At 41.6% G+C, this 9,366-nt stretch overlaps 1 protein-coding gene across 3 annotated transcripts in view; it reads right to left on the bottom strand.

Annotated features, from left to right (window-relative positions):
• Positions 1-7: 7 nt before the first annotated feature.
• Positions 8-9,366, bottom strand: part of rftn1a (raftlin, lipid raft linker 1a) — a 37,285-nt gene continuing 27,926 nt past the window's right edge. For all 3 annotated transcript variants that reach the window (XM_040020463.1, XM_040020461.1, XM_040020462.1), the window contains 7 exons: positions 7,294-7,402; positions 4,838-5,561; positions 4,550-4,753; positions 3,508-3,617; positions 3,241-3,344; positions 2,733-2,808; positions 8-2,413 (listed from right to left, as the gene is read on the bottom strand). In XM_040020463.1, coding sequence (XP_039876397.1) covers positions 1,958-2,413; positions 2,733-2,808; positions 3,241-3,344; positions 3,508-3,617; positions 4,550-4,753; positions 4,838-5,561; positions 7,294-7,402 — 1,783 coding nt within the window. In that variant the 3' untranslated portion in view covers positions 8-1,957. The remainder of the gene's footprint in view (positions 2,414-2,732; positions 2,809-3,240; positions 3,345-3,507; positions 3,618-4,549; positions 4,754-4,837; positions 5,562-7,293; positions 7,403-9,366) is intronic.

Below are 9,366 nucleotides of genomic sequence, written 5' to 3'. Positions count from 1 at the left end.
TTTTTTAATATGAAGACCTACATGTTACACTACTTATACACAACACAGGTGGTCCAGGAAATATCTGATTTTTAAATTACACATTTTCTAAGGTCAAGTTTACCCAAATTACAAAAAAAGTGTTAATTAATCAACAGCCTCTAGTAGTTTCTAGCCCTGTAGACAGTTAATTTGTTTAACACAGGCTTTGTTATCTTTTCCTCTGACAAATTGCAACCAACACCTTATTACAATAATAAAAACAAAACTCAAGACTTCAGTGCACTTCAAATCCCGACCCTTGCTGTTTATCTGAGATTCATACTGATAATGTTGCAGGATAAAAGTTTATAAACCCTTAGTTTTTTCTATATTTCTGCATAAATTAGATCCAAACTGTTACCGGATTTTAACAAAAGTCCTAACTACTGATTAAAAAAAAAAAAAAAAAAAAAAAAGATGCTCACTTATTAACTTCATTTAGTTATTGAGGAAAATGATCCATGATTGTATGTCTGTGTGTGGCAAAGGTAGGTGAAATCTGAACCTAAGAATTTCCAGTTTTAATCAGCTAAAACTTGACTGTGTGTGTGCTCTCTGTTTTTATTTATAGAACTATCAAAGTCTATTCTTCATAACTCACATTTAGGGAAGTGAATAATTACCCTTTGTCGCCGTACGTACAAAGGAAGGAAGGAATTTCTAAGGATTTCAGAATAACAATTGTTTACGCTTACCACCCTGAAAAAGGATGCAAACCCACCCACTAGTGTTGCCCTCCCCAGGAGTGGCTGACAAAGAGAAAGGAGTACGAACCCCAAAGAAACCCAGGCTAACTGCTTGGATAATGTTTGTAAGTCTATCATCAGGAGAACACTGAACAATAACGGTGAGCTGCAGAGGAGTGTAAGGTGAAAAGCACTGCTCTCCAAGAACACTGGTGCAGTTTACTAAAGATCACATGCACAAGTGAGATTTGTAGCTCAATGAGACTAAAAGAAATTGTCTTTTTGAAAGCACCCCATTGAAGGATAAGAACCTCGTCTGATATGTGAAACCTAGTGTTGGTAGACTTATCGTTTGAAGCTTTTTTTGTGGCATCTAGGCCATAATGGCTTACCAGTGGCCCAGTCATACCAGTAAATGGTCAATTTCCTCAATAGAGAGTGTCACATAATATTTTCTACTTTTCACACTAGGCAAATTTGATGACATATTAGATCATGTTGTTACAGAAATATGAAAAAAAACCTAACTTTTTCCTGCACCTGTGAGAATTTAAGCCATCTGATAATTATATATGTGCTATTATTATTCATTCTAAACAAATCCTTTAAAATAGGGTAGATTATTAACAATCGTGACCGAGATACGTGAGCAAAAAACACACATTTAAGCGCTCACAAACTGGAATCAAAACAACGTATCAAATGATTTAAATACCATCAACGTCACTGAGCTGCATCCTTGTTACTCTTCAGCCGTCGCATAAGCGAACACAAACGGATCGATTTAGGCTGTAATGCAGTACTACGCACTTGTTTTTCCCTCTTAAATTATACTTTTTTTCATACATATAAAAATACAGTGAGCCCATTGAAATCAAAACTCACAGTCCTATTACAAGAATGTAGTAAAATACAACAGTGTGAAAGAATAATACTTAAGGCTTGGACTGGAGGCTAACTCTAGGTTGTACAGTCTCATTTCATATAAAGACACATAGCAGCACCAACCCGAAGCAGAAGACTGCACAACACTTTTCCCATTTACAGGAGCTACGACCTCAAAAGGCATTGTGTTAATGCCCTAAACAGAGCAGATAGAAGCGTTAGCAACAGAACGCAATATGAATACAGTGGTTATTTCTGGGCTTGTTCACAAAGAACTAAAAAAATGCAAGTCAACAAAAAGTTGAAAAGCTTTTTTATAGACTAACCAGCTTTTAGTGCCCTTTGCCCGCTTTGTGCCGAATATGTCAACAAACACCAGAAAAGAGCTGTTGTCTGATCCGCTCTTCCACCCTCGCCGCCTCCTTGGGCCCTGCGTTGGCTTCCTGATAGAAATCTGTCCATCTTACTGACTTCTCCTGCTTGGGCAGTGGGATCTTGTCAATGTCAGTTTCCTCTTCCTGGTCTTCAAGAGAAGCCCTGCTCTTCGACAGGAACAAGAAGTCCTTTTGATGTGGTGCATCCTCTTCCCCTTTATCCCCACCTTGCTGCAGGACTGCTCTTTTGCTCTTTCCGCTGTCCTTGCTCTTCCCTCTTCCTCCCGCCTCCTCTTCCTCCTCCTCCTCCTCCTCCTCCTCCTCTTTTGAGTTTCTTCTTAACCTGTCCATCTCTGTCTCTATCAAAGGGGACCTGGTTTCTCTCTCTTCTAGTAATTCTCCAGTAGCACTTTTCTTTGCCTTGCTGCGACCCCTGAGGTTCAGCATCTGAAATCAAATACATGCGTTTGAGACAGTTTTGTGCTTTGTGTCATGTCATTTCTTCTTTCTATCTCTCCAGACACCTGACAAACTACAACAAAGCCTCTTTTATTGATGCCTTCTTCCTGTACAGTTTTAGGCCAACTATTTGCCTATTATTAGACTTTTCTGGAGTGGATTTATATATTCGCTGTACATCCCATATTTAGAAACATGACTTTTTAATGGCACCTTCTGTGACATAAAGTCACGTGCCCTAAAGGCACAACAGAAGAAGAGTGACAGGTTTGTTGTGAAGATTGAAGAAGAAGAAAGGGAGACAAACCTTGAAGTCTTTTCTCTTGCGCTGCAAAACGGGTCTCTGAAGAAAAAGAATTTGCTTCGTCGACAAACTCCCGTCACTGCATAAAGACAGAGAGCTGCACTTTTACTACTGTTAACCCGCTACGCTGTAATGCGAGAAGCGTGCACGCCACTGTATTTACTGAAATCCAGTTTCTGCATGCTGCAGTTTGTAAAAGTGACAGGTTACAAGACAACAGCAGTTCAATGACAGCGTTACTGCTCGCGAGCCCTGGCTGATTTCAAAAGCGGTTTCATGTTGTGATGAGCATATGATCAAGATTTGTCAGATCGTGGACCATCTGTCCTGCATATCTAAGCCACGCTGTCAGTCCTAATCCTAAAAACAATGAGGCAGGCAACATCTTAGGAGAAAGAATCAGTCTACAAAGCGTAGTCCTTGCTGAGTTTAGGTGATACGATTCAGAGCACGTACTGACTCAGTGGATCTGGGTGCATGGTAGGACAGTTGTGTGTTTTTTCTTGGGTACCTGTTTGTCTTGACAATGGGTGTGGGTAGCACGCACATCAGTCTCCATCCATACGGAGCTAAAGACTGAAGCAGTGGGATGTAGTCTGTCTTCACCATAACACCCTGGACAGAGGAAAGAGTGCTAATGGCTCACATATAAAGAATGCAGTCATACATATATGCATGCAAAATGCAAGCAGGTAGGTAATGGCACAAGCTTAAGGCCAAAATGGTTGCTCAAAAGAGCACATTTTATCTAGAGCTTTAAAAGCCTGAAAAACCTCACGTCAACAACTGTCCACTGCTCAACTACGATAGCATCATAAGAAGTGTTTGCAGTTTCCTCAGCAGAGGTCTGGAGGATGAACACGCTATCCACAGATGAAACCCCATTAGCTGGAGAGAAAAAGGGGACAAATTGGAGACAAGAGTTAGATAAACACAAATGGATAAATGGGATTCAAAGAGGAACTAAAAACTAAATCTCTATTCTCCAATCTCTCATTTTTCATCCCCTGTTCCACTCGACTTAAGCCTGCTTATTCCATGGGTGGCTGAACAGTGACTTATGGCATAAGCCGTGGACTTTCTGCACATAACACCATGCATATCATCCATTACTCAACAGTGAAGCATGGATCTACAGCCTGAGCAGCCCCCCACCCCCCACAACATCAATTTTTGAGGCTTTGATGCTTTTTATTTTGCAGATTTTGGTTTTACTGCTAGCAACACTGCTTCTTGGTTCAGTTTCAAAGTTTGCATTCTGGGTTTTTTTGTTTTTTGCATTATACAGACACGACAGAACATGGGAAAAAATGGAATAAGAAACATCCTGTTGTTTTGCGTCTGCTTCTTGTCAAAATTAGTCACCTTATAACTTTAAAAAGGAGGCTAGCGAATCATGATTGTGTTTGCAGATTACTGTACTGCCCCCAAGAGGCCAAACATATATTTAGGTTTAGGAGTCTGATTACTTAAGCCAGAGAGGTTGTGTATTAAAGGTTAAAAAAAATGCAGTGTCATAGATGTAGTGGGTGAGGAGTTTGTGCTATTGTATTGGTTATGTTAAAGCTGGGTGCTTTCCACACCATGAATCTATTCAAGCATATAGTATGAAAGGATTCATTTAGATTAATTACTGAATTGGATAAAAATAAGCCAAAATGACTCCATACTTTCAGTTTTGAAACTAAAATCAAACAAGTGAAAACTATCAATTAAAGACATGAAAGGAGTGGAAGAACAACCTTGGTCTGTCAACTTTTATTTTACGTATGACAGTACATGGAAAAATGGTGTTGCATTGCTATGGTTACAGGACTTACCGTTATCATCTCCGAGATGGAAAAACCCATCAATGAGGTGTGCTCCGCTGTTGAAATGCTGGGTCAAGTGGTCGAGCCAGTGTGCATCAACTCCTGTGATTAGCCCTGCCTCCTTTTGCACTTGCAGTGGCACCCTGAGTGAGTAGAACCTCATAGAGCTGTTCAGCTCTTCTGTGTGGTTGTACAGTGCAAAGAGCTGCATTCCTACAGGACATGCAAACAGGTAAAATTCACAAACGGAGAAACAACCCAACGAGTAAACAAGCAAACAGGATCCTGCGTACTTACTGGCCTGCGCCAGTGGCGAGGTTGCCCCCTTGTCTTCTTCGGAACTCTTTAGCCTGATGTGGTTGTTGTTGTGCGTCGTCACTGTGCTCTGCCCACGTGCACGAGCAGACTTTCTTTCACTGTTACGATCCAGCTCTGGAGAGCTGAGCCAGCTGTCTGAGCTTGAACCACATCTCTCTCTCTGGTCTGGAAGGCTAAAACGTTTTTCTGTGCATCCACTCAAGTTTCCTTTAGCTCCTGGTACACCCCGCTCCTGCGGCCTTGTTGAACCTACTGTTTCTGGAAGGGTCGGACTTAGCCCGTTCCCCTGGGTCTCTGCAGAGCTTTGAACCGTGTCTAAACCAGGTTTGACGTGATTTTGAGGTTCATTCGTTGACTCTTTGAAGCTGATCTGTGAGGTAAGAACTTGTTCACTAGACTCTCCTGGGGTGGGGCTAAAGTCTGGTTCTCTTGGGCCCAAAGTGCTGTGCTCCTGTGGATTACATTTAAACTCACAATGATCTAACTCAGAGGAGCACCGATCAGTTTCAGCACCATTTTGACGAGGTTCTGTAGGATCCGTTGGGCTGGTGTTGGCACTGAAGGGGTGTCGATGTATGGGAGAAGGGCTTGAATGTAAGGACGACAGCTCGTCGGGATCCCAATTTCCTAAGAAGCAAGGTCCTCCCCCCGGCTGCTGGAGAAAGCCCACAAACATCACACCTTGCTCTGCTACATCCTGGATCTGCAACGGCAATATATGCACACCCATACGCTCTATTATAACAAATCTGAGCGATGCATACATATAAAGGATGTCTTTCACCGCACCACAAATAAATTTGCAGTCTTTTTTTTTTTACTATAGGCAAACAAAGCCTCATTTACACACAAACAAAGGCTGACATACGCAGACTAGATATTCTGCAAAATAACAACCTACCTAATCATCTGCAAAGATCAAATATTCAAATGACAAAAGGACCTCATTATCTCAACGCACCCGTGTGTGTACATGTGTGACAGAGTTTGTGTGTGCGTCTGTGTATGTGTGCGCATGCTGCTCCCTCCCACGGAGCTCTGGTGGTTAATTGTCAGCTGATATTTGGGCTGACAGTTTTAGACAGACTCGACAGGAGAGAAATCAGATCGCAAACTAACACTGAACAATAATGAGACACATCTTCCCCTATTACCCGCTACTTTTGACACTTCACTCGTCCATACATGCATATCACATTTTTAAAAACACTCGCTATTACCAACACACGCGCACAGTTTACACACAGATTTATCTGATGAGTATGTCCAGAGGGAGACAGAGTGGGTACCCTAGTGGGGCGAGAAAAAAAAAGTATAAAATTTCAAAACTGAGCACACACACACACACACACACATATATATTCCATCAGTCTGCCTGCTCGATGCAGCTCCTGGGTTCTTATCTCGAACTCTCTCTGGCAGCTTGTGATCTGATTGGTTATTCATGTCACGCTGCCGAAGCCTATCATATTATACTCAGTGATGTGCATTTCCATCCAATCAGGTTTTCCTTTGTGCTCTCTGGGTGTTCAAATGCCAATCTATTCAATAGTGCACATTTTCATTTCCCAATGTAGAACTGTTGGAGAATTCATGAGCAGAGAGACTAAAAGTGAGTTTAACAGCTGATAAATGCCAACCATGAGGCTCTGTGTTGGCATGCCATCTTTGGGGCTTACTTCTTTCTGTAGTTTACAATGACACTCTCTTCGTTATGTTCCTTCTCCTTTGGTTTCCTTGTTACGGGTTTAGCAAACAGTGTAATTGGAAACTAGTCAAAATCCAGTGTCTTTTGCTGATTTCTTCTCTTCCATCTTTTTTTTTTTTAAACTCCCTCTTGGGTCCTACGTATGACATCTGGGCTTGGGTTTTTGTTCAGCTCCTGTCACAACGCGTTGTTAAAATCTCTTCAGCCAGGTGAATTTGCAAGATTTTAAAATGGAAAAGCCCCATTTGAAATGAAGACAATCTGCATGCTAGTACCAAAGGCAGAGCTACCATATGGCACAGACAGGCAATTATAGGCAGTTGCCTGTGGCCATATGAGCAGGGTAATATTTCCTTTACCGTCACAGTCGTGCTGTGCCAACGTGAAACACACAAACACACAGAGAAACAGTGCAACAGGTATGGAGACAGTGAGCGAGGAGGGTAAGTATGGTAAGGCAACCATGAAAGAAGAAGAATTTTAAATATACTTAATGTCTTCCTGTCTTCTTCTGACCAAGCAGGAAACAACCTGTGTGCATTTTTCACAACAAGGCCTTTCCTCCAAATACTTGTAGAAACATGAGGACCAGCATTCTGCACATGCGGCTTCAATAAAGTAACACTGGATGATGTGTTGGGTATACGAGGCGATGAAAGTGACATACTATTTTACATCTATATAACACAGTGAAGCTTGAGCTGCCTACACTTGCAATTGAACTCACCCTCTTGACGTAGCTCTGGATGACTTCTGGGTCAGCGGCCTGATGACCAGCCACACAGACATCCGTCTCCAGACGATTTCTTGCCCATCTCAGTTGGCTTTTCTCTGAACTAAAGGGTGAGAAATAAATTTAAGGTGAGAAATTTATACTTTAGCTAAATTCTGCTCTTGTGAAGTAGAAAATGCCAGAATACGCTGGCTCTCTAATGACATTGTGCTAGACGGTCTCATTTAGTTTTTTATGTCCTGGTCATTATAGCCACAGCATGACCAAGTAGCATTACATAGTAGCATTAGTCTAAAGGAGTCACAGCTATATAGTATCTGGCAGATGTGCTCCTGTTCACAAGCACTCATTGGCTCAAAATGATTGCAGCAGAAACATAATGTCAAATCTGATACAGGGAGAATTTTCCATTTTAGGAGAACACACATTCATCAAAACCACAAAAGACTTATTAGACAGAAGAAGGACTGAATTTCCTTCTGCTCCTGCTGCAAGACACCATCATAAAAGGAGTATTCAGATACGCCTCTTCAGATTTGGATTGAGGTCAGTGGGAAGGCCGTGGTAATATCTTGCGCTCTGAGGCGTGAGCGACATTCTCAGCTAGATTTGAAACAGTAGATCTGTCATATTTTTTTTTCCCTTTCATTTTTAGGGTTTTTGATGAAAGGGGATGGTGGTGATGGGGAGATAAAAGGCAGAGTAAAGGGGACGAAGGGGGGGTGACGAGGACAAAGGAAAAGTGGGGGACGGTCATCACTGAAGAAAGCAGATGAAAGGATGGAGAGATGGTTTCTCTCTTTCAGTGTGCCGTTCCCCTCTGGCGAGTGCTGATGATGCAATCAGCCGTCTCCACGGTGACAGGTGCCAGGAAGCAGCAGGACCACTTGGCAGGAGGGGCATCAAAGGAGCAGCTTGGCACCTGTCGGTACACTACAGTGTGTGTGTGTGTGTGTGTGTGTGTGTGTGTGTGTGTGTGTGTGTGTGTGTGTGTGTGTGTGTGTGTGTGTAAACCATTGCTTGAATTCACACAAGAGGAAGAGAGAAGGCTAGCCAAAAACTGCAGACTAAACAAAGTAATGCCTTTAATTTCATGGTCTATAGATGACAACCAATGGGGAGTTTACAAACTATGTAATCAAAGCTCTCTGAATAAAAGACAAAGGAATGATCCTGTCTACATGAGACATCTTTATTCAAATTATTATTTTAAAAAGGTTCTAGTAAGATGATGACTTGTTGGAGAGAGCATGAGCTGTTAAAAGGATCAGATCCTATCCATATATCTTGAAAATGGAAAAAAAAAAAAATGACAGAAATGGGATGCAATAAACTACCACCATCTAAAAAAAATATCCAAAGAGAGAATTTCCTCTTTGTTCAAATACTGGTGGGCTTATAGACTACAGCTCTGTAGCCATGCTAGTTCCAACATGAGGCACACCATTGTTTTTATGCTAGCACCACTTCCTCATGCTAGCCTGCTAACCATAGACCAGAGGTGTCCCAGGACCAGAATCACCCTGGCAAAGACTCCAGTCCGACTTTGGAAAATGTGAACAGTATTTTCACCACTTTAAAGCTTTTCTTAATGATAAAGACCTCCACCATGGCACTTCATATTACACCAAAGTAATCAACTAATGGGTAAAAAAAAAAAAAAATTAATGACAGACGATATCCATTTTCTCCCCACTACAATAGAAATGTAACATTTTCACAGTGAAGAAAAAAAATTCTGTCATCAAAAGTTTTTTTTGAAATGTAACTTTTTTTTTCTTATATTACAATATTTGAGAGATTAAATGTGTAGTTTAACTTCTTCACACTGACAGAAAGAGGAGTTTCACTGGTCCGGCCCACTTAAGATCAAAGTGGTCTCTATGTGGCTCAAAGTGTAAAATTAGCTTGATATCCCTGCCATAGACTGTAAAAAGCATGAACATAACTTCCAGGTCAGAAAAATAGAAGCCAATGCAGAAGTGCCTTAAATCTGAAGGCCACTAGATGGGAAAGCTGTGGCTACAAAACCCTTGAGGTGTTCCTCACTCACCTCTCTTTCCATCA

Source organism: Simochromis diagramma, unplaced genomic scaffold, assembly GCF_900408965.1.
Source record: "Simochromis diagramma unplaced genomic scaffold, fSimDia1.1 OVJJ01000753.1, whole genome shotgun sequence".
NCBI classification, from domain to species: domain Eukaryota; kingdom Metazoa; phylum Chordata; class Actinopteri; order Cichliformes; family Cichlidae; genus Simochromis; species Simochromis diagramma.
Note: the sequence above shows the minus strand (reverse complement) of the source record. Positions and strands in the feature narration are given on the sequence as shown.